Genomic DNA, 27,773 nt, shown 5'->3' with positions numbered 1-27,773 from the left:
TGCCAAAAATAAGAAGGAGGCACTAAGGCCCGGGATAAAACAAAGGTGGCACTAGGGCCGAAACTATTTTGAAGTTACTAGGGCCGTAGTTTTTTTTGGAGGGCACAGGGGACGTAGTTTTTGAAAGGCACTAGGGCCGGATTTATCTTTTTTGGAAGGCAATTGGGCTAGAGTTTTTTTTTTGGAAGGCACTGGGGCCATAGTTTTTTGGAAGGCACTGGGGCCGGAGTTTTTTTGGAAGGCACTGGGGTCGAAGTTTTTTTTTTTGGAAGGCATTGGGGCCAGATTTTTTTTTTTGGAAGGCATTGGGGCGGAGTTTTTTTTGGAAGGCACTGGGGCCATGGTTTTTTTTTTTTGGAAGGCACAAGGGTCGTATTTTTTTTTGAAGGGCACAGGGGACAAAGTGAGGAGGTTTGGCCTGGAGGAGGGTAGCGGGAGGTTCAGTCTAGGCACCCATTGTGGGTTTTCACTGAGACCGAGGGGATATGGCACCAGCAGAGTGGTTTTCACCATATCCATTGTTGGGGGCTTTTACCCGTGACTTCGAGGTGATGTCCACCCGTTAGCTTCCGCTTTTACTCATGACGCCCATTGAGGGTTTTCACCATGCTCAGATGTTTTTCTTTTAGGACTCTTTTACTCATGGCTTTGTGGTCATGCTCGCTTGTCATTTTTTCATGGCTTCGTGATCATGCCCGCCTGTCATTTTTACTCATGGTTTCCTTTACGGGTTTTTGTTTTTTATTGGGCGATTTTACCCATAGCCCCCCCCCCCTCCCCCTCGGTCTTTTTTGGGGCTATGTCCGCCTGAAGCTCTTTTTCTTTTACTTGCGATGATTGTCATCGCGCGCAGCTTCTTTTTTTTTTTTTTTGGGGAGAAAGTGGCCACCAATATGGTGAACATTGATGAAGGAGTCTTGAGAGTCTTGAGGGTACGGCCCTGCCCTGGGTCGATTGTAGCGGTTGGAGGCCTAGGCAGGGCACCTTTTTTTTTTCTTTTGGGGCGTTGCCTTGAAGAGTAGCTTTATGGTGACCCAGGCAGTGTGTCCACGCGGGGTCAATGATGGAGGTGTCCGCGGGAGGTGTCGGATGATGCATGCGGTGGTGGGATATTGGAAGTACCCGCGGGATGGTGAAGTGATGGAGGTGCCTGCGGGGGGTGAATGAAGATGGCACCCGCGAGGGGTGAATGAAGATGGGCACTTGCAGGGGGTGAATGAAGATGGGACCCGCTGAGGGTGAATGAAGATGAGACCCGTGGGGGGGTGAATGAAGATGACACTCGTGGGGGGTGAATGAAGATGGGCACCCGCAGGGGGTGAATGAAGATGGGACGCACGGGGGGTGAATGAAGATGAGACCCGCAGGGGGGTGAATGAAGATGGCACCCGTGGGGGATGAATGAAGATGGGCACCCGCAGGGGGTGAATGAAGATGGGACCCGCGAGGGGTGAATGAGATGGGACCAACACTATATTCTTTGATATATGGGGGTGAGGTTGTTTTGCCTTTGGAAATTCAGTTACTCTCACTCAGAATAGCCCTCCATCATAGGATGACGGATAAGGAACAAGCTGCTATGTGTTATCAAGAGCTTGATTCACTCGATGAAAAAAGGCTATAGGCACAACAAAGTCTCGATATTTGCAGACAAAGTATGCAGCAAGCTTTTAATAAATCCATACGGGTGCGATCATTGGTCAAGGGAGAATTGGTCTTGGCAGTAAGAAGACCAATTATTACTCATGGCTGTACACAAGGGAAGTTTGAGCTGAAATGGGAAGGCCCATTTGTGGTAAAGAAAGCTTTTCCTAATGGAGCTTATGTACTGGTCAATGCTGAAGGAGATGAAGTTATGTCCCCAATTAATGGGAGATACTTGAAAAACTATTACTCATAGACCACGGTCCAGGCCGCACGACCCTAAGCTGCATGGCACCAGTCCAGCTATATGACCCTAAACTATAACACACATCTTAGTGGCATGACGTTAAACTGTGTCACCTACAGTCTCCAAGGCACGACCTTAAAATTGCCTCCATAGGGTCTTGGAGGATGACCTTAAAACACACCAACCTTACGTTCTCGAAGGCATGACCCTAAATTGGCCTCCATTAGGTCTTGGTTGATGACCTTAAAACACACCAACTCGACGGTCACGGTGGCATGAGCATAAACACGCCTCCTAGTGGTCACAACGACATGACCTTAAAAGTGCCTCTATGAAAAGACTTACATGGCGGGGGCGTAATGGATAAAAAGAGTCAAAGAAAAGAAAAGAACATGAAAAAAAATGATGGGCATAATAGTATCATTAGCTATTATGAGAGAAATATGTCAAAATAAAGGAAAGAAAAATGGGCATGGTGAAAACCCGCAAGGGAACCATAAGTAAAAATGTAAATTAGCAGACATGGTGTAAAAGCCATGAGAAAAAGCGCCACAAAAAAAATGCAAGGTTTTTGTGAAAACCAGGAATGGCACATGCCCCAAGGACTTGGATGAAAACTCGAAAGGGAATTCAAGTCATACACGATGGAGATCAAATCATGATCCCATGTGAAGCAATCTACAAATTCATCCCTTACCCACTTTTTGGAGGAGACAAGGGCAGTTAGGAAAGAGATGAAAGAAAGAAGCAAACTATTAAGTAGAAGAAGCAAACAAAGATGAAAGAAGCGAGCATTATAGACATCAAAATCCAAAAAAGGAATGAGAAGAAGAAGATGAATAAAAATAAGATTATGAAGTTCATGAACCCCTAGAAATTGTCAATGGCTTCATGAATCCTTGTCTTCAATGTTTTTGAATGCTCTGAAGCAGCCTTCATCTATTCTCTGAGGGTGGAGATTGCTTTCGTGATTTGATTTGACCAAATGATGGTCGATGCTATCTCAAAGTTCAGCTTCTCCAACTCTTGGAATTTGCTTTGGGCCTCTGCTCGCCTCTGATCCAGCTGGCTCTTCAATTTGCTGTGATAAGCGTGCAGCCTGGTTATTTCTTCTTTTGTAGCTTTCATCTTTGCAAGACATGTTGTGTCTTCACTCTTGAAGCTATACTGATAAGCAAGTAGAGAAGCCTTCTTCTCATTGTAGTCTACCATTAGGTTCTGATGTTGAACTAGGGAATCTTCCAAGGAAGTCAACTGGGTTCCGCACAATTCCTGAACATTGGATTCACTTTGCAAGGCCTCGACTCTCTACTGTTCAAGGTCATTCAAAAGGCTTTCTAATCGATTAAAGGTCTCCTTTGCAAAACTGACACCCCTCAAAGTAGTAGCACAGTCCCTAACTGCGATAATCTCAACTTTGAGATCGGAGAGGGAACATCCCTTTAACCCATGAAGACTTACCCGTAAAAACGTTTTTGCCAAAGAAGCCTTCCTATTCGATAGGGTGCTTGATACCGAAGAAGGCATATAAGAGCTAGCCATAGCGAGGTGTGGAATTTCAGCAATGATGACTGGTTCATGAGGAACAAGAGCCAAGGTCTCACTAGAAGGAGCATCTGGATTGGATTAAGGCTCTACATCTGAAGCCGCTGAAGTGGGCACTTCTGGAGTTAGTACAACCACAAGTTCCAAAGTCTCACCCAATGGAACTTCTGGCTCAGGTCTAGGCTCGACCTCTGAAATAGCTGAAGTTGATATTCCTTGAGGCTAGGGTCACACTGATTGCCCCAGTATCATCATCAAGTCTTCTGGTCTCTTCTGCAATAGTACAAGAAAAGTCTGCATGACCTAGTGGTGAGGAAGATGAAGGTTGTACCATCTCAGGCTCAGTTGGATCTTTATCACCAAGAGCCTCTATGATCGGGTGAACTGTCTCCATCATGGGTGTAAGAGTGCCCTCTGAACTACATCTCATAATGAAAGAAGTTTGACCAGATGAACCTGGTTGAGCTATGATAACTTCGGGAGCTGTAGTGACTGTCTCTTGCGTGGGAGGTACTACCTCTAATGGCAGAGTTGGGTTAGGGGAAGCCTTCTTCTTTGCATGTTTCTTTGGCCTGGGAGGTAAATCAGTTACTTCACTAAGACAGGTTCCATCGAAAGAGATGCATATGAGCTTGATAAAGCCCTCGTACTCAGTCGGGTGCTCTTTCGACGAACCTTAGGTTTTGTAGTGGTACTAGGTTCAGCGCTCTCTGAGGCCTTATTCTTCTTCTTTGTTCCTTTCTCTGGAGTTGCCTTATCCCCTGACTGTAAAGAGGCACCCTTGGTTCATTGACCATAACGAGCTTTGGTAGCTGGAGCTGAGTGTGACCCACTCCCTATTAAAGCATTGATATCTTGTATGGGTCGACCCTCACGACCAGAGACAGCATGACCCTTCGTCCATTTTAAGATAGAGCAAAGATCATCAAAAAGAGACCTGGTTTTACCCTCAAGAGAATGATATTGAATGCTAGTATGATCTATAGCCAATGATCGAGGCATACCGAGCTCTTTCCAGTTTAGTGGGTAATCAAGCTCACAAATTTTGAAAAAGATGGGAGGAGTGAAATGTTTCCCATGCCTTGTATCATTTTTGGCACAGTTGATGGCCTTCCATTCATGTGTCGTCTTCCAGTAAGAACGGTTAGTGGTGTTCCACCACCGCCAATAACCTTCAGTAGTATGGCCGACACGACCATAGTGAGGGATGACGAACTTGCTCAAACCAGTAAGGGCAAGACAGGTTTCCCATGCCATTCGCAAATTACTATCTGTTCAGGATTCACGCTTTGCACATGAGGATCTTGCAAAGACCCCTTCCCATATCTCTTCTCAAAGAGCACTGAGAATGAGCATCCTTGATCCAAACCATGTTAGCGTGCAGATCTATGAGGAAAATAGCCCTCAAGCTTCTTTTCCCCAACACCCCTATAAGGCAGAATGCATCCCCTAACACTTAGAAGATACATGGCTTCGTAGGTCTCAGTGGTGTGCCTGTCAAAGACCTCGCCAAAGGCATCGGTATAAACACAGTCAGTGGGGCCACCTGCAAGGAGAGGCTCCCACAAGAGAAGAAAAAACTATCAGCAAGGAATCAACATGTCTCGCTTGGTCCTCTGAATATGGTCTTCATTCTGGCGATTCTCATCATTAGAGGGCAAGCATACCCTGAGAAGTCTTCATTGATCTTGTATGATCCAGGTGCATAAGGAGAATCTTTCTTTGGAAAGTATGTTGAGAGCTAGCCAAAAATAGAGTGAACATAGAAGGCTGTTGTAAAGCAACCAGGAAGAACCTCCTCACCAAAAGATTCACTTTTCCTATCACTAGACATTGCCTTACCATGGGCAATTGCCCCTAGACCATGGTATATGATGCAAAAGACTGACTGAGCTAAGGCATACTGACACCCTTGGGTGAGCTTGCAAGCTACAAAGAAACATTCAGAACGAATGACATTACTTCTTGACCCTGGGAGTGCAAATTTGCACAAGCAGAGAGTGAGATAAGTTGCCAGATACATGTGATCCTTTTCAATCTTCTAGAAGGAATCACGAGGTCTTCGGTCTTTGTCACCACCACTTGAATATCGTGATCCCAAATGGCACTAGAATTGGGTTCCTCCTTGTCTTGACAATTCCCGTGAAAGAAATATCGCCATACATTGAAATTTACCATCTTGTCATTGTTCTTTGAAAGCAAGAGTTGGATGATTTCAAAGAAGACCTAGAGTTTCAAAAGATTGGGAGGGAAAGAATCTCGTTTGTAAGACAGTGCCACCAATCTAAAAGTAAGACTAGAATTTGATCAAACCAAATATTTGCCTTGGTATTAAGCTACCCATGATAAGAGTGTTTAGCCTCCAAGGTCTTGAAGTTGAGTTGACAATAGGCAGCCACACGATGGTTCAATGTGTTATTTATGTTCTCGGTACCTCTTGCCACAAGAGGTTTGCCCATGTGGCTGGCAAAGCACAGGCCCGGACCAAAAAACGTAGGGCCTAGGCTAAAAGTTATCGTAGAGGCTCAAACGGGACAGGGCCACAGGCCAGCCTAGACAAGACATGTTTCTTCCTTCTTTTTTTTAATCTTTGCGTCTAGTAGGCCCGAACCGCCCAGCTTGCCTGGAACAAGGCGCCAAGGCCAGGCATGAGCAGAGGTCCCCTTGGCCCTCTGGCAAAGGGAAGGGGCTGGCCCTTCTCAGCCCTGCCTTTTGCCAACCCTAGCTATGTTCCAATGTCTAAGATTGCGAATGCCTGGGCAAATCTTTGATTTGGAAAGACAAATGGTTACGCATCAATTTTCAAGTTATCATACTTTTCCAAAATGAATTTTTAGGTGGAATTCTCATGTTTCCCTTTCTATGCATTTTGGTATATACATTCAAATAAGTTTCCTTATCGTCTTATGCTTCTATAATTCGATTTTGTCTCCTCATTTTATTTTCTGGTTTTGGTTCGCTATACTTCAAAAAGATGAGGCATGTTCATACGACCTTAGAGAGGGATGTCCAATATCAACTCGAGGTCCCTAGTATAGTAAGAGTGATTAACAAGAAAAGAGACCCGGGGTGGAGCCCCTGACTCCTAATTCTCTTACATTTGCACCATTTTTCAATCTGAGCTCAACCTAAGTTCCACAATTGATTATAAAAGATAAGGTCCCAATCTCTTGTTTGTTCCTATCTTTTTATCAGTGTCCTTGACAAGAAAATTCAAGAAAATTCATGGATAAATCACTACTTTCTAGTTCCATGGATTCCTTGCACTGAAAAGATTATTCATAGTTCAAGGCTTACACAATACAAACTTGCCATTCATCATTGCTGCTTTGTGAACCGAGCAAGCCACAAATGCTCCCAAACCTGCTCTCTCAAACCATCCAAGTAAAAAAGGCACCCAATTAACACAAATTACATATCCCCAATAAGAAACAATTCACCCCAAGCCTCCCCCAGACCAACAGACCACATTGTGTTCTGTGCCACGCTAAAAATTCCTTCATGCTTTGATGCGAACAACAAATGAACCTAATATTACATACAGGAAAGGCCATAAGCGAAATTGGAATCGATTAAAGGCAGAGAATGAGGCTGCAAGTCATCAATGTAGCATAATAATCCAGTTGACTATCAAAAGATTATACTCCACTGGGTTCACCACTGTCCAAATGCAATGGGTGGTTATGGAGTGAAAGTGGGAGCCATCACTGGGAGCATGCCCTGGTCGGCTCTCTCTCTCTCTCAAAACATTTCATTGGACAGAAATGATCCAAATGAAATATGGAAAATGGTTTTCCATAACCTATTGCAACACAATATACTTTGCTGATAAGGAATAATCAACTCACAAGCTGGAAGATTTGATAGATCTGCTGAAACTGCACATGGCACTCCCAAATTGGTGAGGGCTCCCCTTATGATCCCACAAGGAAAGTAGAGATGCATGCTAGCTGCCTGTGCTGTCTTATTGTCCGCTGCAGCCGATGCCAGAGAGTCAGGTTGTGGTTTTGGCAGGGTATGGTCAACAGACATGCGTGTTAGCCACTTGAACTGGTTATCTTGCAAGACAAAAGTCCCCTACACAAACCAATAACAAAGGCTTTTTCTCAGTAAGGAAATCAGAAGCTTTTCTTTCTTAATGCTTTTGTTTCTTAAAAATGTAAAATAATGGCTCACTCTATGATTGGTCTTCAAATTGTCAATTTGTTTCTTGAAGAGGCTCTGCCAGAAATCCTTGCAGATGAATTTGATTGCTTCCAACTGATCAATGAATCGGGATCCATCCATTGTATACCTAACAAAGGAAGTGCAAGAAACAGACCAATACAATAAGTGACAAAGGAACAACTTTTTAACCCAAGTCTTTATTTCCATTATGCACATTATATGGTCCACTGAGTCCCAAACCACCAACCTATTTAGGCAGGCTATGAAGATGCACGTCGGACGGTATTATAGAAAGTACTATTTTTCTTGGAATTGTCATACATTCAGCAATATATGTTTTGGTACGTAATTCATAATCTCAAATGCATTAAAATAGACACATTTCAAGGAGTGAATAGCAAAGCACACTACATGTCATCTCCAGTAATAGAACGCGTAGAAGAACCTTTTCTTTGCTCAAGTCCACCATTGTCCGCTAAAGTCAAAGAACAGTTCCATCCTTAATTAAGTACAAAGAGTGCAGATGACATGACGTATGATATTGTTCTGCTATTTGTAGTATGTTCCATTACCATTTGAGATTTGAAAATATCAGTGTGAAGCCGAAGCAAAAAAGGGTGTAATTTAGTCAGAACAGATAACTATCGGAATAAATCAGCAGCCTTAATGAAATCTGGTGGTCCAAAGTTAGCAGCTAGATCATACAAAGTAGGATTCAGATCACCAGTCAGAACCTTCACACAAGGACCACTATAATTGTTACTATTATAGATACAGTCATACAAAAATATAGAGAGGATAGCAGGCTTCCTTTTTCACGTCATGGCTGAAACATCAACTTTGCCATTTTTTCGGAAACTCTTTCCATTTTCTTGACTTATCAAGTACTAATTTGTGCTTCGTTTGATTGTTATAAATTTATGATTACACCAAGTTACTTGAGAGCCAACAAAAAGGAAAATATCTTGTACCCCCAAGGCCCCTTGCTAAGGCAACGAGCCAAAGTTATTAGGGTCAGCAATGGTTTCTAATTTGATAGCAGCACAATGTCAACCATCTTACCATCTAAATTGGTGAACTGAAAGAAATGCTAGACCAACCACTGCTCTGCTTCGCCTGTCCAAATGTTACTTTGAAAGTCACCACCCATCTTTTTCCTTTTTTTGTTAATTACCACCCATCTAATTTTTCAAAGCATCCAATAATATGGAACTCATCTCACATTCATCTTTGCAAGTTATCATTCAAGACATCTTCCTTAATTAAATCACAAGCACCCCTTGCAGAAGACCATGAGGAAGCTTCAAATGGAAGGAGTTTGATCCCATGATCACCAATAGGTCCAAGACATCAATCAATGACCTTGATCTAATTGCTGCAATACACCATTTTAACAAATTCCAGAATAGCATTTCCCATAATTGTGAATCTATACGTGCTTTACCATCTAATTCATCTTTTTCTTCTTTAGCCTTATTGCGAAGCAAGGATATCAGCTAATTACGGATTACGAAAGGTGTCAGTCATTAGTCCGAAAGGCAAGAAGGGAAGAAGGAAGGGTTTTCATCCCAGCTGTTGGGTCAAGCTAGTCAAGGGTGTTCTCCTATCGTCACTAAGTCAAGTCGACCAAGTGCATTAGCCGTCTGGCGAAGCAAAGAATGGTGCTAGTCGGCTTATAGGGTACACAATTACAAAGAGAACCGGACCAACTGAGCCTGAACAACGCTTGTGAATAGCAGCACGATGGAAGGAAGGGACAATCCTAGGAATACCGGATTGAGTCAAGGACACATGAATCTATGTTGGTTGGTGGCGAGCGAATGCATGTATCTTCGCCTTAGACTCATTATGCCATAGACTCGTTAGTTTTAGATTTGCTAGTTTGCATTTATTTTAGATCGATCAGTTAATTCTTTCCTTTTTTTCCTCCTCTTAGGTGTGTGGATTGTGGAGCAATGTATCAAAAAGTGCTAGGCCGGTCCTAGGTTGCTTGGGGGGTCCAGGTCACCTAGCGCTTAGGCGGGCGCCTAGAACCTGAGCAGCTGCCATTTGAAATTTGAGAAAAAGTAAAAACCATACCAAATTTCCAATTTAATACCATATTCCAAGTTGAAGAAAAAAAAAGATAAACGTTGAGAAGATAATTTTGATAATCCATATATTTAAAACAATAAACAGTAAAACCCTAAAAGTGTAGGTAGGATATAAAAGTCAACACTCAACCCAATAGAAATTTATAAAATATACAGTATAACAAAAGTCAACACTCATGACTCAACACAACAGTCAACATACTCAACACTCAGCACCAAGAGGCAAGAGTTTTCAATCGTCGTCATGATCATCATCATCACCATCATCATCAGAAAGAATATCAATAGGGCAAGCCTCATCATATGCATCAAAGTCGAGGCCATCATCATCAGAGTCATCTCCCTTTTTAATATAACGCTCGTCCTCCTATGTTTCTATTGAATCTGCCTCTTCCTCCTCCTCTTCTTCTACCTTCCTCTTACTAGTGTGTGCAGATGAGGCCCTAGGAGTCTTGGCTACTCTACCATTTTCTTTGTGCTTCTCCGAACTCAAATATCATATAATTTCCTCCTTGGTAACCTCAGGAACATTTTTACAAGGGGCAACATCCCCTTTAATACCGGCAAGGCGTTTTTTAAACCGGTAAATGCCCCCATTAGTATCCTTTCCACAATAATTACATTTAATACGATTTTTATCATTTGGATTCGGGTTATAACCATACCTCCAACGAGAATCACCACTGCGTCTAGAACCTGAAGAAGATATTTCCATAGAACAAGGCTTATTTTTGTCCTTTTCTGATTCTTCAAAATTCAGAAGATGTCTAATCTCATCCCGAATTGCTTCAGGAACCATTGTACAAGAAGCAACATTAGCTCTAACACCAACAATGTGTTTTTTGAATCGGCTAATACCCCCATTGGTATCTTTTTCACAAAAATTACATCTTATACAATTTTTATCATTTGGTTTTGGGTTGTACCCATACTTCCAACCCGGATAACTTTTTCTAAGAGTAGCAGAAATAGATCTATGATAAGGATTTTGTTCTTGTTTTTGTTTTACATAACTTATAAATTGCTTAATCTCCTCTCTGATAGCTTCAGAAACATTTTTACAAGGGGCAACATCTCCCTTATTACCGGCAAGATGTTTTTTAAACCGGTTTATGCCTCATTTTGTATCATTTTCACAAAAATTGCATCTAACGCAAATTTTGTCATTGGAATTCGGGTTGTATCGATATTTCCAACCCGGATCTCCACTCCGACTAACTACTGAAGAAGACATCTCAAAATAAAACAAGCAATCTAAAAAATACACTTACTTTGGTTGCTCGAACTCCAAACTTTGAGAAACACTTCGACGATTAGACCTAATGAAATGTAGTTTTTTGGAGGTTTCTTTCTCTCTAAAAGGGTTTCTTGGGGTTTACGTTTCAAATGAACCTAAAACCCATCTTTCTAAACTTTTATATATTGAAAGAAACCAAAAAAGAAAAAGAAAATTACTTTTTCGCTTCTGGGAGGGGCACAGGCCCTCGGCGGCCACCTAGGGACCACCGCCCAGTTTGGCCGCGATGCGCCCAGGCCTTCTGGACCGTCTAGGCACTGGGTGGTCCCTTTTTTTGAACAATGTTGTGGATAATGGACTATGAACTGGGATGACAATCATGGTAATGGTGTGGACTAAGGAGGGTATGGATGGAGTTATGGAGTATGGACTATGTGCTATGTCAAGTACTGAATATTTTTTTTTGAATATCTATGTCTAGTACTGAATTTGAATGTTGGATTATATTTTCCTATTTTTCTTAATGGGTTATTAACTAATTGTCCAAATCTCAAATACTTTGGTTTGTCTTTGGAGCTTGGATTGATTGAACATAAAAAATGTATTAAAAATGTCTCAATATGCAATTTTTATCCACAATTTGGACATAGAATTGTTTTTATGGACACCTCCCACCCCTATTATTCCACCTTGGCCGCCCAGAAGCCTGGGTGGCCTCCTGTCTACTTACATGCTCACAGTCCTTTGGCATCTCTCCCTCTCTCCAATCTACATACATAGATACACACACACATATTAAGTGAGAAGGGAACGCTTTTCACTCTTCCCATACGTATCCTTTGTGCTTCCAGTTTTGCACTTTTATTTTGTCTATTCTATTTTTGATACATCATATAATTAAGCAATCGTTTTTTTTCTAATATCTGTTTCGAATCTCCAATAAAAAACGAGGAGATCTATCGGGCATACATGATCGCATACTTCACAAGCAATGCATTTATCAAACACAAAGTGGATTTGCCCCCGGAATGCTCTGATGTGATCGATTTTTCACAAGGATACTGAATGGTTACAGGTAAATGATTCGTGTGAGATAAGGCAATCACGAAACTTTGACCAATATATCTTGCAGCTCACACTGCTTGTTGACCATAATTCATGAACCCAATCACCATAGGGAACATATTGTTGATATTCATGAATAATCTTTCTTTCTCTTGCTTGAGAGAGATTATGAATCTAGAATCTTTTATTACATTACAGCGAAAAAAGTTGGGAAGAACTTGTCAATAATAGATTACCTAGAGCAATAGGTGCATATTCTTTATTTTTTACCTCCTTCACTCTATCTTTGTTAGTACCTCGATTCTATAATGAATGGCTGGTGAATCAAAACTTTCAATTAGTGTTTTAAAATGCAGCCGCATCGCCGCATAGGTGGCCGCATCATCAGTATGCGGTGAACACCGCATCAAAAAAGACCGCATATGCGGTTTGGAGCTATGCGCCGCATTAGAGCCACATAGCACATCTATCGCATATGCCCGCATAATTTCTGCCTTTTTTTTTCAATTGTGCCCCTCGGGATGGATAAAATGGTGATTTTTTACCATCAAAACTTGGGGGGAAATAGTTTGGAAGGGTGTTAACCCCCCTAAACAATCATTTACAGCCACTTTCGTGGCTTTTTTGGTATCAAATCAAGCAAAAAAAAAAATTGGGCAGAAATTGTTTTTCATTGAGATCTTGGATTTGTGGATTGTTTGATACATGGATCTTGATTTGAACCTTTTGGTTCTTGATTTGGATAAGTTTAGGTGAATTTGTGACCAGAAATCGAGGGTTTCAAAGGCCATGAAGAAATAGAGCACTGCTTCAAGAACCGGTAACTTTTTATTCCTTGTACAACAATATTTATTTTTGGGGCAATGTCTTCTTCCCAATCATATCCGGCTTGGAAATATGTCAAACTAAAATATCCGAAAGATAGAAATTGTGTGATTTGCATGCCCTGTGAAAATACTTATATGGGTAGTGTTTTCCGATAAAAAGAACACTTAGCCGTTTCTGGGAATATAAGAGCATGCCCACAAGCTACCGATGAAATAAAAAAAGAGATTAGAGAATACATGGATAGATTGAAAAAAGATAAAGAGAAGAAAAAATGAAAAGAAAAGAATTACTTGATGATATGCAATTATTTGATGATGATGATGATGATGATGATATATCTGAAATTGCAATTAGGCAAAGGCGTACTCGAACTCCAGTCTCAAGAGAGAGGGTTATAAATATTAGTGGTAGTGTAGAAAAAAGAGCACCGCTTTCTAAGGGGCCAATGGGTGTTTTTTTCACCCCTAGCCCCGAAATTGTGCTTCAGGAGAGAAAGAAAAAAAACAAAACAAACTACAATTGAAAATAGACACAAGAAAGAACAAAGGAAGTCGGTATGTAAGTGGATTGTAAAGTGGATTTACATGGTCGGCATTCTTTTTTATACTATAACTCTTGATAGTTTTGCATGTATGGTCCAGGCAATTAGGCAATATAGCCTAGGACTTGTTCCTAGGGAGCCCTTGTTGAAGGATGTTGTATTGATGTCAACAAAATTTTGATTTCTCAAATAAAAGGGTGGGAGAAATATGGGGCCACTATTACGTGTGATGGTTGGTCCGATGAGAAGTCGAGGGCATTCATTAATTTTTTGGTTAACTGTCCAAAAGGTACTTTTTTTGTTAAGTCTGTTGATGCATTAGACAAGTCACATGATGCTACATAATTATGTGGCTTGATGGATGAGATTGTAGAGTTGTTGGAGAGAAAAATGTGGTACAAATTGTCACTGCCAATGGTGCCAATTATGCTGCAGCTGGGCATTTCTTGATTCTGATAAGGATGCATATAATTTGGACTGCTTGCGCAGCTCATTGTATTAATCTTATGTTCAAGGAAGTGGGTACATCTTTATTTAGTGGGGTGATTTCAAAAGCTATGTTTGTTGTTGAATTTATTTACAGTCACACCACAGTCTTAAGCATGATGAGATTTTTTACAAAGAAGAGAGCATTAGTGAGACCGGGTATCACTAGATTTGCCACGTCATTTCTCACTCTTCGAAGCCTAGCCAAGCAAAAAAGTGCCTTAAGGACCATGTTTGCTTCAGAGCCATGGAGTTAAAGTAAATGGTCAAACCATAAGGATGGGAGAAAGGCTGAAAAAATTATTCCGAATACATCTTTTTGGAGTCAAATAATTCTTGCATTGGAGGTGGCTCGCCCTTTAGTGAGAGTACTTCGATTGGTTTATGGTGATGTGAAGCCCGCCATGGGCTACATACATGAGGCAATGAAAAGGGCAAGAGAATAGATAAAAAATGTTTTAACGGATGATGAAAATATGCGCAAGGCTATACTTGAAATTTTTGATAGGAAATGGGATACCCAGCTTCACAGACACCTCCATTCAGCCGGTTACTTTTTAAACCCATCTCTTCACTACAAGCACCCATCCATTGATTCAGATCGTGTAATAAATGGTGGCTTCTTAGATATACTTGAGAGGTTGGTGCTTGATAAAGATATCCAGGATGAGATCTACAGACATGAATTGATTAAGTTCAATTTAGCTTTGGAAAACTTTGGGAGAGATATTGCTACTCGAAAGAGAGACGCTACAGAACCAGGTACAGGCAAAAAGTACCCTTAATTTTTATCTATATTATAATCTAAATTATAAAATATTATACAGTTGCATGGTGGGCATTATATAGAAGCGAGACACCAAATCTACAACGTCTCGCAATTCGAGTGTTGAATCTCACATGTAGCTCATCTGGTTGTGAACGAAATTGGAGTGCATTTGAGCATGTAAGTCCTTAACTCCTTATTTCTTGAATTTCAATTTCAATTTCAATTTTCAATTTTATAATATAAAATCTAATTTCAATTTTCTACCACAGCTCCATACAAAAAAAAGGAATAGGTTGGAGTAGAAAAAGTTGAATGATTTGGTTTATGAGCGATATGATGAGCGACTTAGGGAGAGGTATCAAAATCGCATAAAGCTCAAACTTATTCAATTGTATGAAGCTGATGGTGATTCCACAAGTGAGTGGACCATGAATCCAAGACTAAAGCGTGTGTTCGAGGATGAAGATCTTACATGGCTCGATGTCAAGCTAGCAACAGGGCCTAATGAAGAAGATCGACCTAACACTAAAGCACAGAGGAATAGAGGAGCAGCAGGAGCTGGGTCTAGTCGCACTCGCACATCAGCTCTAGAGGTCAAGGAGGAGGAGGCTGACTCAGAGGAGACTGAGGAAGAAGAATATGTGGTGGCCGCAGAGGATGATATTGATTATGCACATGACCACTCTCAAGATCACTTCTCTGATTAATATTTGAAAAATTGACTTCAAAATTGTCTGGGATGATTGCATTAACTATTAACTCTTATTGAGTTTGACTTCAAAACTCTTTAATCTTCATGGAGACATGGACTTTTAGTTTGCTAACTTTAAAGTTTGTGGTTGCAAATTTGTGCTTATGGTTGTTGATTGTTGAATGTTTTACGAAGCTAGTTTCAAGTTTCTAGTTTCTATAAGGGGATAGTGGATACAGAATCTCTGACAGCTAATATTTTTAGAGTTAATCATTAAGCTAAAATACCTATTATCACATATATCACCTCCATATTTTTTTCTATGTATTAGCCTATATTTGTAGATTGTTTAGAATTTTTTTATATTTATTGACCGCATCCTCGCGATGCACCCGCATCCGAACCGCATCAAGCCACATCGCCGCATCGGGCCCCCCAATGCTTTTGGCCACATCCCACATTTTAAAACACTGCTTTCAATTCAAACGGATCCTATCAATTGGGATTGTTTCTTATCATCGTATCTCAATTCAAACTTAGGCAAATGTTTTACTTATATATATATATATATATATATATATATATATATATATATATATATATATATATATATATATTATAATTATTATATGTATAATGATAATGTATAATAAAGAACATATCTCATTTATCTCCTTCACTCCTATTATAACTAGTTATTCCGGTTTTCTATTGGTTGCTTCAACTATAACCTCAACTTTATTGATTGGCCTGATACCACTAGAATATCATGTATTGGTCCAAGTAAATCCGTGATGTGCGAAACAATAAGTCGAAGTATTTCATAATCTTACTGACCAGAAAAAAAAAGGAGGTTACCTTATTTGTTTTTATTTTTCTTTACGTTCCTACTTTACGTTCTAAATTGAATTTCTCTTAATTTTAATGTGTTGTGGATTAATATTCGTGTAGATAGAAAATTTTGGACATTAGACTAATCATTTTTTGGTATAAAAAAAACAAGCCCGTGATTTTTAATTTTGGAATCATAATACAGTACATCCTCGCATGAACTAAACACCACATAATTTCCTAATGCCAAGAAGAGATAAATATATAAGATTTTATGATATATTAATAGTATAATATATCATTAAAAAATAACCATAACATGATTAAAATAATTTACTAATATTTGATTAAAATTATTTCCTAATAGAGATCAAATTAAAATTATAATTTAAGTTTCTTATTATATTCTAATTTTAAACTTATTTTTATTGATATTACATAATTTTATTAATAACTTTCCTATTATTAATTATATCTTAATCACCTCTCTTAACACCATAAAAAAGATAAACACAGATAAAGATAAAAGTAAGAGGCAAAGATTTATAGAGATATACATAGATATAGAGATTCACGTGTAGGAGCCTCTACTTATATGCTTAGGAAATTTAAATAAATATTTAGGAAACATGATTCAACATAGAAAGGTGAACAAGAGAAAGTCTATAAATAAGGTGCTACACGGATTGAGACTCCCGAGATCTTACATAAAAAACCTTACCAAAATTTTGTTTTTTCTTTTACCTCTCTTTCTAACTAGTATTATAAAACCAAGAAAGTGATTTGCTTTTTCTTTTCCTTTTGCTCTCTTTAAGAAATTATTTAGGATAGTAGTTTTCTCTATCTATTTTTCAAAGAGATTTTTGGTTGTTATATGCTCCAACTTAATTATAACATATATGAATAACATGCAATATTTTAAATAGAATAATAATGAAGCATTTAAGATAATTTCACTAAACATAATTATGATGACAATTAAAACTTTAATAAAGAATCATTAATCTAACATAAAGAAAATAATGGTAATTATAAAAATTTATATTATTATCATCATCATCATCATCATCAAAGCCTTTTCCCAACTATTTGGGGATGGTAATTATAAAAATTTATATATAATTAGTAAATTTATTCTAATTATATAAGGAAAAGGTTTTGATAGGGCTGCAGCCCTATCAAAATAAGTAAAGCCTCACCTCAAAATTCATCAAAATTTGCAATTCAAGCATTGGAAAACCTTTACATCGATCATCTCGGCTTGAACATAAAGGTTGTGAAAAGAAATTACAATTTCAAGCTCAAAAAATAGTGTATATTGTAACAAATTATCTACACTAACCCATTTCGCCCTAAAAATAAGTGTTCAAAGATCCGCAAAATTTGTACCATTTTTTGAATTTCAAATTTTATTGTTATTGTTGGAAATTGATTGTAGAGCCATCATGGAGATTTCTATTGCCAAAAGTGCTATTCGGATGAGGATCAGAGATGAGGCTTTATTTTGTTTTCATAAAGCCCAGGCCTTATAGAAACCTCATCCATTATATAATTATATCATATGAATTTTATTTATTCTAATATAATTATTTTAATGATAAAATAATTTTGGTAATTTCATTAATATATATACTTTTATAAATATAAATATTTAAAAATTGTTTAATATAAAATTATAATCAAGACGAATATAATAATTCATTTATATTAACAATATTAATTATAGCTTCGTTAAATATGATCAATCTATCATAAAAATGTAATGGAGATTATATAAAATTGAATATAATATATAATTATATAATGGGTTTTGTTGGGGTACTCCTACACATGGAGTATTTCGTTAGTGTACCCAACATTCATTGGACACTCATTACCTTTGCTTTGTAATGCAAAAGTTTTCCAACAATAATATTTTTCATCATTAAGAGGGGTAGAATAGATATTTTTATAAGAAACTTGGCATTTTATTAGTAGTTAAAAAGCAATTAATGCTTCATGTGGGTGATGTCATACCTCATGTAGATGAGGTCATTCTCCATTATAGTTAATAAATGCTTGTCTTTCTATCAAGAGATTCTACTTTTCCCTTGATTAATTACCTAAAATGCCTATAGATAAAAAAGTTACTACATTGCGAGGTCAAGGTATCAAGTGTCTAAGATTATTAAGTACATTAAAAAAATACTCCATATGTAGGAGTACCCTAACAAAACCCTAAATAAGGTGAAGATCAAGGCCATAGAAGAAAGGCCTGCACCTACCGAGGGGAATGAAGGTCATTCCTCGAGTTAGTGAACTACTATCAACAGTTCATCCACCACTACTTAAGAAGAACGGCTTAACTCACGAATCTCCTCAAGAAGCACAGGTCCATATGGATAAGGACTATCATGACGCTAGGCATGTCAGAGAGCTTTTGAAGGCCTAAAACAACAGTAACAAGTGACCCGGTGCTATGCTTATATGACTACAGCAAGCTGTTTGATGTCCACACAGACGCATCGGACTTTGCCATAAGTAGAGTCCTAATGCAAGTGGGCCACCCAATGACCTGTGAAAGATATATGTTTTATTATGGTACTCCAATGTATGGAGTATTTCCTTAATGTACTAGCATTCTTTGACACTTAATACCTTTACCCCACAATGTAGTAACTTTTTTATTTAGGAGTATTTTAAATAATCAATCAAGGGTAAAGTAGAAGTTCTTGATAAAAAGAAAAATATTTATTATTATTAACTATAGTGAAGAATGACATCATTCACATGAGGTATGACATTACCCACATGCAATATTAATTTCTTTTTAACCACTAATAGAATGGCTCTAGTTTCTTATAAAAATATCTATTCTACCCCTCCCAATGATAAAAAATATCATTGTTCAAAAAAGTTTATATTACAAAACAAGGATAGTAAACGTCCAAAAATGTTGAGTGCATTAAAGAAATACTCCATGTGTAAGAGTACCCTTAGCATAACCGCATATACACACATACACACACACACACACACATATATAGACACACATATAAGACTTTTTTTCCATACAAGGATCGACAGACCTTGGTCTTTGATCCTACTACGACCATGCGGCTGCTCCATATAGATCTCTCATCTGAGCTTAACTACTTGTTTGTTTGTGCAAACTGAATGGATGCCCTCTTATCTAAGAGTAACCAATGCTATAAGATCCTTATACCGCTCGACCATCAGCTCTAAATTTCAAACCATTGCAATTGATGGCCTTCCAGCCTTCAGGTTTATATGATAGGTGCCAAACCTACCTACCTTATTACGAATCATAAAACTCCTCATCCACGGCTCCATGCCATGTATGTATTTGCATCTAGTAATATATATACACACACACACACACACACACAAATATATATATATATATATATAGAGAGAGAGAGAGAGAGAAAGTATACAAAGAGACCATTTACTTTTAATACAAGGAGGTTACAATCAATCTTGTCTGTCAAATTTCAAATCAAGAGGTTGTGAGTGGGCCATTGACTGCACTCAAAGTTCAAAACAAAATTCTTGAACTTTGTGACACACCCCAAACCATCAATTTTGAAATCTAATGGCTACTAGCAATTGAGTGTTTACTTTTAATACAAGGAGGTTACAATCAATCTTGTCCGTCAGATTTCAAATCAAGTGGTTGTGAGTGGGCCATTAACTGCATTCAAAGTTCAAAAAAAAAATTCTTGAACTTTGTGACACACCCCAACCCATCCATTATGAAATCTAATGGCTATTAGCAATTGTTACCTCCTTAACAAAGATAAATGGTCTTATAGTATATATATATATATATATATATATATGTAGGAAAAATATATAATTAGACTATTTACTTTTGGTACAAGGTGGTCACAATTAATCTTGACTATTAAATGTGATATTGGATGGCTGCCTTTATTTCATTAACCAAGCTCAAAGTTCAAACAAAAATTCTCGAACTTTGTTACACACCCAAGCTATTAGATTTCACATCGGATGGCATATATATATATATATATATATATATATATCAAAGCTCAAGACACTCCACTTCCACTTTCAACATACACATTTTCCTAAAGGAGTCTAAATTTTATCATAGAACGTATCAAAAACATGTCTAATGTATATAGATATCAAACTCAAGCCACTCCACTTCCACTTTCAACATACACAGATTTTCTTAAAGAAGTTTAAGTTTTATCATAAAATGTATCAAAAACATGTCTAATATGAGGCTGTCATCCTCTCATCAATTCCTTCAACCATGATGCTGGATTCCATCGACATCACCTCAAATCTAGAATGGCAACGACCCAAATTGGTGCATGATCCAAGACATGTCTCATTTGGTTATGCACCACAACACCGAGAACTGATATTCTTCGTCACTTACGGATGCTAAAACTGATCCAAATTTACAACAAGATTGTAATGCACAAGAGAAGATCTACCAACTCATTCTTCTATAAAGAAAGACATGACATGTCAGTTTACCATAACGCAGCCACCCTTCTTAAAAAGTAAACTAATGGGGCTAAAGTTGCCTAAAAAACAATAGGTTCCAACCAAAATTAACCCTAATCCCCAGAAAATTGATGCCATGTACTATAACTGTAAACCAAGCACATTTTCTGACAACATCTCTGAGATCCTGAGGATCTAAATTCCCGAAAAGCACCACTCATAGCAAAGGCACTAATTGTAACCTCTTCGTATATGACTGCATTTAGGCCTGAGTCAACCTACTATAACAAGGTCAAATCAACTCCACACATTTTCATAAAGTTTACAACATGTAGCCTCCAATGTAGTACCAAAAGGCTTCTAATTGTCCAGCAGAGGAACTTTGCTAGGAGACAAAAATATGAGAAACACCCTCCAACTCCTCCAACCTGCCACCAGGTCCACCATCAGCACCATGCGTCTAGTTGTTTCAACTGTTATTCTTATAGTTACAGTAGGTACTAGATCTAATGATCAGCAAAAATATATTCAGATTATATACAACTGGCCATTTTTCAGCGTAGTAAAAACTGGCCCTTTGCAATTCCGAAAATTATCACATCTTCCCCCTGACACACATGGTCTAACTACTTTCCAGATAGATCCTGCACAAATTTTTCTCAACCACTTTGCTACATTGCTCTCATGTCCTCCACCAACCCCTCTCTAATGCCCAATGCACACATACAGGCTTCTCCTGCCATCACAAACCAAACCTGCTAGAAAAGGACTGACTGAATCAGAGGATATCTACAATTAAAAGAAAAATAAAGAGGAGGATTTACTAGGAAACTGACATAGAACTCCCTCAAACTCAACTAGGTTTTGCGCCAAGCAATGGGGCCCCATAACATGATGTGAAACATCAAGATGATTCTTAGCTTTGTAACTTGTCAACACAAAAAAAAAGAAAAGGGAAAAAGAATTCCAAAAAGGATTCCTGGTTTAAGAAGCCTTATCCTCTCATACATGGGGCTTATGCCTCAAGGCAAAACCAAAATAAACAGCCTTCAGAAAAAGTGTGAGGCCTTGATTTCTTGAAGTGGCCTATGCCCCATTTACTGATCTCTAACAAAGCCTACAGGAATAATGTTTATATCAAGCATGATTTCATCATTTCATTTTCTTTCTTCATTTTTATTAACTTTGGCTCCTCAACCCTTAAACCAGATTTAAGTGAAAGCAATTTTAAATGTTTTAAAACACGCTTCAAGTTTGTGATATCTTAATATCTCAGTACTTTGTTATCTTCATAGTTTTCTGTTTTTCTGTAGCATTTTTCTATTTCTCCATAACATAATTGGGATTTTTCTAAAGCATTAGCATGAAACATACTTCGTATGTTATGCTAAAAAGTTAAGCCAAAATACCACTCTCATGGAGCCATTCTTTTCCACCCCATTTGGGTGCACATTTCTTTAGCAATAGCACTATTTTTTCTTACACCTGTTTAAGATTCATAGGCATCCCAACTTAATCCATGACCATTCATGGAGAAAACAACGTTGCCTGTTCCTAAAATGCCACCAAAACTCTTGTACAACAACAAGAAATAAACTCTGTTTCTCCACTTCTCCCGAAAAGAGTGGACTTCTTTGGTGTGGCTATGGCTGTTTCAGTTTTTCAAGCCGCCCATAAAACTACACAGGGTAACTTATTTGATACAACTACGAAGGTGTCCAAATAGGGCCTTAAAGCATTATCTAAATGTAGTGGCTCATGAATACCTACCACATCAAGGGGTTGGTATTCAATCAAGTTGTTGGATTCTAGTGATAGCAAAATCATGATCCAAGATGTATTCTTCTATTCCTATCGAACTCTTATGTAAGTTTAATTGGGCAAGTCGAATGATTAATTAAATTGGGAAATCTCTGGAGATGAGTTATGATATGACAAATCTCTATTGGGAGCTACATTTTAGATAGAGAAAGAAGCACATGGAGCCTTTTGGATTGCAATTCCCAATACATATAGGATAAGAAATAAGGAACATTGTTAGTCCAAGGAATGAAAATGAAAAAGGAAACTTGGGCTTCTAGAAAGAGTGAGAGGCAAGGCCTCCAACACAGAAAGGCACAGCCTGCAGATAGAGAGAGATGAACCTCCTAAATCAAGATTGGGCCTCATACAAATAAAAAAATATGCTTTCCCATGGAGACTTGTTGGAACAAGGTATAGCCTAGCTTGGATACTGGTTATTGGGATTTTGAGACCTACCCAAATGAGAAAACATGACCATAATTACAAGAATTTTTACACAAAGATGGTGGACATAGCCAACTAAAAGCAAAATTGGCAAATCTAAACCAAAAATAGGAGCACAAGAAATAAAGCAAAAACATAAAACAGATCACAAAAACACAGGATATAAGTAGTTTGTGCAAAGGATATATGCCCATGAGTATAAAATGACATATTATGTGGTAAAACATTATACCTCTAACCCTTCAAAATTCCCTGTTGATCATCACTCAAAACCTGCTCTCTTATTGGCAACACCAGCCTATCACTCCTCTTTCATACTAGTAACTACAGTAAGAAAGAGATACAAGAGAAATGAGAAACTGGTATTATCTTTCTAAAAGGAGATGCCGATCAAATTTTCTCATAATCGTGGTTGTTCATTTTCTTTCCTTATACTTTGAACTGTTGGGAGGGTGCTTGATGCTAAACTGTTCCTTTCTTAATAGATTCTTTTTTTTTGTTGCACAAATCACTCAATTATTCTTGTTGAAGAAGAATGTGTTTAACAAATATCAAATAAATAAAAGAAGGAGAACATAATATTTACCATCATAATCTCCACCTCACACCAAATATTGCATTGTTTTTTTTAAGAAACCACTATTTTAAAAAGCGGACTGCCCAGCGCCTAGGCGGATATCCCTGGGCGCCCCCCAGAACCCGCCTAGGCAGCCGCCCAAGGCTTGTGCCCTGCCCAGGGGCAGAAATGCGACTCCTTGCAGGTATTTTTGGGTCATATTTTTAATACTAAAGAGGCAAAATTGTGGGTTTTAGGTTCATTTGAAACCTAAAACCCATTAGAGGTTATTTTAGAGAGAGCAAACCCCAAAAAAAAAAAAAAAAAATTATACTAGGTCGCCCAGGTTCTGGGCACCCGCCTATGCGCTGAGCGGCCTGGACCCCCTGACCGCCTAAGTACCGCTTAACGCTTTTTGAAACACTGGAGGAAACCGAATACTACATATTTCACAAGGTGTTTTTTAAAACGCCTATAGAAACCTTAGCTACTCTTACTAAACCATGCACTAAAATAGCACTTGTTACTATCAAGGATTTAAGTATAACCTTACTTTGATACTAATTGTCGAAATTACTCTCTATCCTAAAATCTGCAATCTCAATTAGAATAGTGGATTTTCGTTTCCCATGCCCATGAATGTAATCCTTTGAGCGAAGCTCCTAAGCTAATCTGGTGTAATTTCTCTCGCATTTTATTTCGTATTCACCTATGTTGCTTTTAGACAATAGAGTATACAAACCTCAGTGGAGTCTAGGTAATTGGGTTTCATGTTTCCACAACTAGGTGGCTCCTAATTCCCAATGCATGGGACCAAAAGTAGGTTATACCTTATACCAATGACTGTGTTGGCTAGTAAATATTGTTCCCAGTAACATGTACATGGTATGCTCTAATTAATGTCAAACATGTGACATAGAGTCAGCTGAATATAAAAGAAGCAAATGCCTCAACATCACTAACAAGAAGGTTGGCTATAGATCTCAAGGATAGAACCATCAATCTTTGAGAATCTGTAGAATGCCATATACAATGGCATATACAATTAAGGAGCAGAAAATATTCACGTAAGTATTAGTGATATTCTTATATTTAGAACCATCACAGTAAATTGGTTGTAAACCCCAACAACCCCTTCATTGAACAAGGGGAGAGTTTTCTTAAAAGCAAAATCTTAAAGATGGCATATTACAAATATTATAGGCAACAATAAAGCAAAGTTAGAACAAATTAAAAAACCAGATACTCAAATATCGGATGGCTTCTCAAGTCACTGAACATAGTTTAAGAGAGGGATTTCGACGCATGAACACAGATAGCTACTCTTTAAGAGATGGATTTCCACTCTTGAACAAGGATAGCTACTCTTTATCTCCACAACAACATTTTCAATATGCAAGTCATCCCAACCAGCATAACCAATAACTTAACACAATAAGGTGGAAAGAGAAAGAGTACTTAGGCTAGATTGTGTTTATCATTAAAGTAATTGTATACTAGGGAAATAACAAAGCAAAATCATGAAACATTGGTTAAATCTAAATAGGTTTCATGGTCGAGAATCATACGACTGTAGAATGGATGAAACAAGAGTAAAACAAGTTTTTTTGGGAGAATTTGAGAAATGAAATTTCAAACCAAACGAATCTAAGTTATCTGCTTATACTAGGGCATTCCCCTTAAGTGACGCACTATACCGGAACCTTGGTACATTAATAAATGAGCAAGGGCTCACTAGGGCATTCCCCTTAAGTAACGCACTATACCAGAACCTTAGTACATTAATAAATGAGCAAGGGCTCACTAGGGCATTCCCCTGAAGTGATGCGTCGCAAACACCCAATTGCAGTGAAAAAATAGGCAAGGGTTCCCACGACATTCATGACGAGCGCGGGTAAAGAAGCTAGTCCAAGAGGTAAACTTTCCCTTAACCCATCCGAAGCTGGGTAAAGGGGGTGGGTTGTGGTAGATGGGCAGCTAACGTAAAACTTTGACAAAACTTTCCATGTTGATGAAATTTCAAACCTAACAATACTAATGGTTTAAGGGAAAAAAAGCTAAGAAAAATACTATAGCATGGAGTGGACATGCACACCAAATAAAGCTGATGACTAAGCTTAAAACTACAGAAAATGACCCTGAAAGAAGGCGACTGAACTCATATGTGCCCAGGAATCTTCTTGCAAAGATTGGAAAGATGCCCATGCTGTTACCTCAACTAAATGTTATGCATAAAAATGGTCTTCCAAATTTTGATTGATGCAAATTGTCACAAAAACCAACATTCCAGTGGTAATTGCCAGCAATGCTACAAAAATATCTTACAATTCAAAATCAACACAAGCCTTCCATGCCCCATATTTGAAGCATAAGGATGATTTATCAGAAAACCCTAGCACTCATCCCTCGCTTAGAGCATAGTTGGTGATGCATCCCTAAATCTAGAAAGGTTCTTGAAGGTTCCACAATTTGTGCCCCATTTTTCAATCCTATTGCCTTAGAATACATCAGTTAGTGATACCGCATTTTCAAGCAAGTGAGTTTTGAATTTCAAAGCGTCTGGCCGTTCTCCCGCTGCCCGCAATCATAATGACCTTCAAAAAAGCAAGCGTTTTCAACCCTAGAATTCTGTCCCAGGTTTTTCCATATGACTCCCTAATTTACACAGGATAGAACGCCATGGATCCATTACCAAAGAACTTTTCTCCCAAAACTCTAGTCTCCTTTTTTGGTGCTTTCAAGATTTTAAAAAATAAATACAGAGCTTAAGTGGCTACCTGAGAACGAAGAAATAAGCGTAAATTTTTCAGATCAGAGTTTGATCAACAGGCATGGGCCTAACCTCTCAGAGAGTTGGAGACCAACTTGGAATCCAATGGCTTCAATTCTTCGAGCTGCGAGCTCTGGCTTAGTAGAATAGAAGCGGTTGCAATAGGATGAAACCATCTCTGTAACCAAGCTGTTGACACAGCTCTCTGATACCTCCTTCCCTCCCATCACTAATCACGGCAGAGAAACAAGAAACCAGAGGTTTGGCGGGGTGATAAAGTTGATCCTTGCCCTTAGCCTGGAATTTCAGTTTCAATAAGAAAGCGTGATCCAGTTGATATTTTGCCCTAGAAATTCCAGTTTCGACGTTTTGCTCATTTCTGCTCACTCGAAAATGGGATCTTAGATCCGCTTCTCAATAGAAAATTACACGGAATTTTGTTTTTCCTTCTCCAGAGACGCAAAATGTGGTAGCTTGGCTACGGTGGGTAACATTTGTGGTTTCAAAATGAAAGTTTCGGCGAAAGATTGCCGCAAGACATATAGATAGCACACTGGCATTGACATGTCTTTCAGGATAGTATTCAATTGCATTATTCAAATAAGGGAAAAGTTTAGATAAGGTTGCAACTGAAGTAGAATTAAAGATGCATCTCAAAAATCCATCATAATAACTTGTTTAGACATTGAAAAACCTTCTAATTGATTGTCTCGGCATCAAGATATATGAATATGAAAAGAATAAAAGACTTCGCGTCCATGAAATACTGTATCTTGCATTACATTATATGGTACTCCTATTTTCAAGATTTACATATATTTATAGATTTATTTGATTTGAACCATTTTTTAGAGTTTAAAATTTTATAATTAGATATAAAAATAGATTCTTTAAAAAAATTTTACATTAAAATTACATTTATGATAAAATTTAGAGGTGTGCCTTAATTTGATTGTTTAAAGTTATAACCTTATGCAAACCAAACCGTTCAAATAATATGGATGATATAGATTGAAGCAACCTTATTTCTACCAATAAGGTTATAATCTTATATAAATTTTTTCCGTATTTTATTACATATATTTGAGGGGCAAAATAACAACGCACGCCTACCACTTGGATGGCATATTCAATAATGAGAAAAATCCTAATTTATGTTACGAGGATTGATTTGCACGAATTTTAAGAAGCCATGGAATTTCACTAAACCCGTATTAATGCCTGGTAAGATGGCAAGTAAAGTAGTGTAGTGGATTTAAGTGTGATGCATGTGCTTATGTAAACAATATGTAAACAAAGATACAATAATAAAGAAAGGGGATAGTATACAAAGAGATTATTATCTCCATTACAAGGAGGTCACAAATGACAATGACTCTTAGCGACTGCATCTCAAATTGGAAGGCTTGGTGTATGTTGGAAAGTTTCAATTTTGTTTTTAGACAGTTTGATAAATGACATTCTTATACCCATCTGATTTAAAATCTAATGGACAAAAATGATTGTGACGTATTTGCATCAATATAAATAGTCTCTTTATATACTTTTACTAAAGAAGTAATAAAAACAAA

General features: G+C 38.0%; 1 protein-coding gene across 1 annotated transcript; it reads right to left on the bottom strand.

The window, feature by feature from the left end:
- Positions 1–6,648: 6,648 nt before the first annotated feature.
- LOC18444956 (Transport protein particle (TRAPP) component) lies at positions 6,649–26,587 on the bottom strand. The gene is made up of 4 exons (XM_006855111.4): positions 26,275–26,587; positions 7,613–7,730; positions 7,285–7,513; positions 6,649–6,964 (listed from the first exon to the last, which is right to left on the bottom strand). Exons 1-4 carry the CDS (start codon positions 26,427–26,429, stop codon positions 6,936–6,938), a joined length of 531 nt encoding a protein of 176 aa, XP_006855173.1. The 5' UTR covers positions 26,430–26,587; the 3' UTR covers positions 6,649–6,935.
- Between the last annotated feature and the right edge of the window lie 1,186 nt (positions 26,588–27,773).

Source organism: Amborella trichopoda, chromosome 13 (genome assembly GCF_054954075.1).
Source record: "Amborella trichopoda isolate Santa Cruz 75 chromosome 13, AtrichopodaSantaCruz75HAP2 v2.0, whole genome shotgun sequence".
Classification (NCBI taxonomy): domain Eukaryota; kingdom Viridiplantae; phylum Streptophyta; class Magnoliopsida; order Amborellales; family Amborellaceae; genus Amborella; species Amborella trichopoda.
The sequence above is the reverse complement of the archived record's forward strand: the minus strand, read 5'-3'. Positions and strand labels throughout refer to the sequence as shown.

Coding starts and splice junctions, on each gene's coding strand:
- LOC18444956 (XM_006855111.4), bottom strand. CDS start 26,429: ATGGGAGGGAAGGAGGTATCAGAGAGCTGTGTCAACAGCTTGGTTACA. Junction 7,731..26,274: donor GGTCTCCAACTCTCTGAGAG/GTTAGGCCCATG, acceptor TTCCTTTGTTAG/GTATACAATGGATGGATCCC. Junction 6,965..7,284: donor TCTATCAAATCTTCCAGCTT/GTGAGTTGATTA, acceptor ATGTAATATTAG/GTTCATTTGTTGTTCGCATC.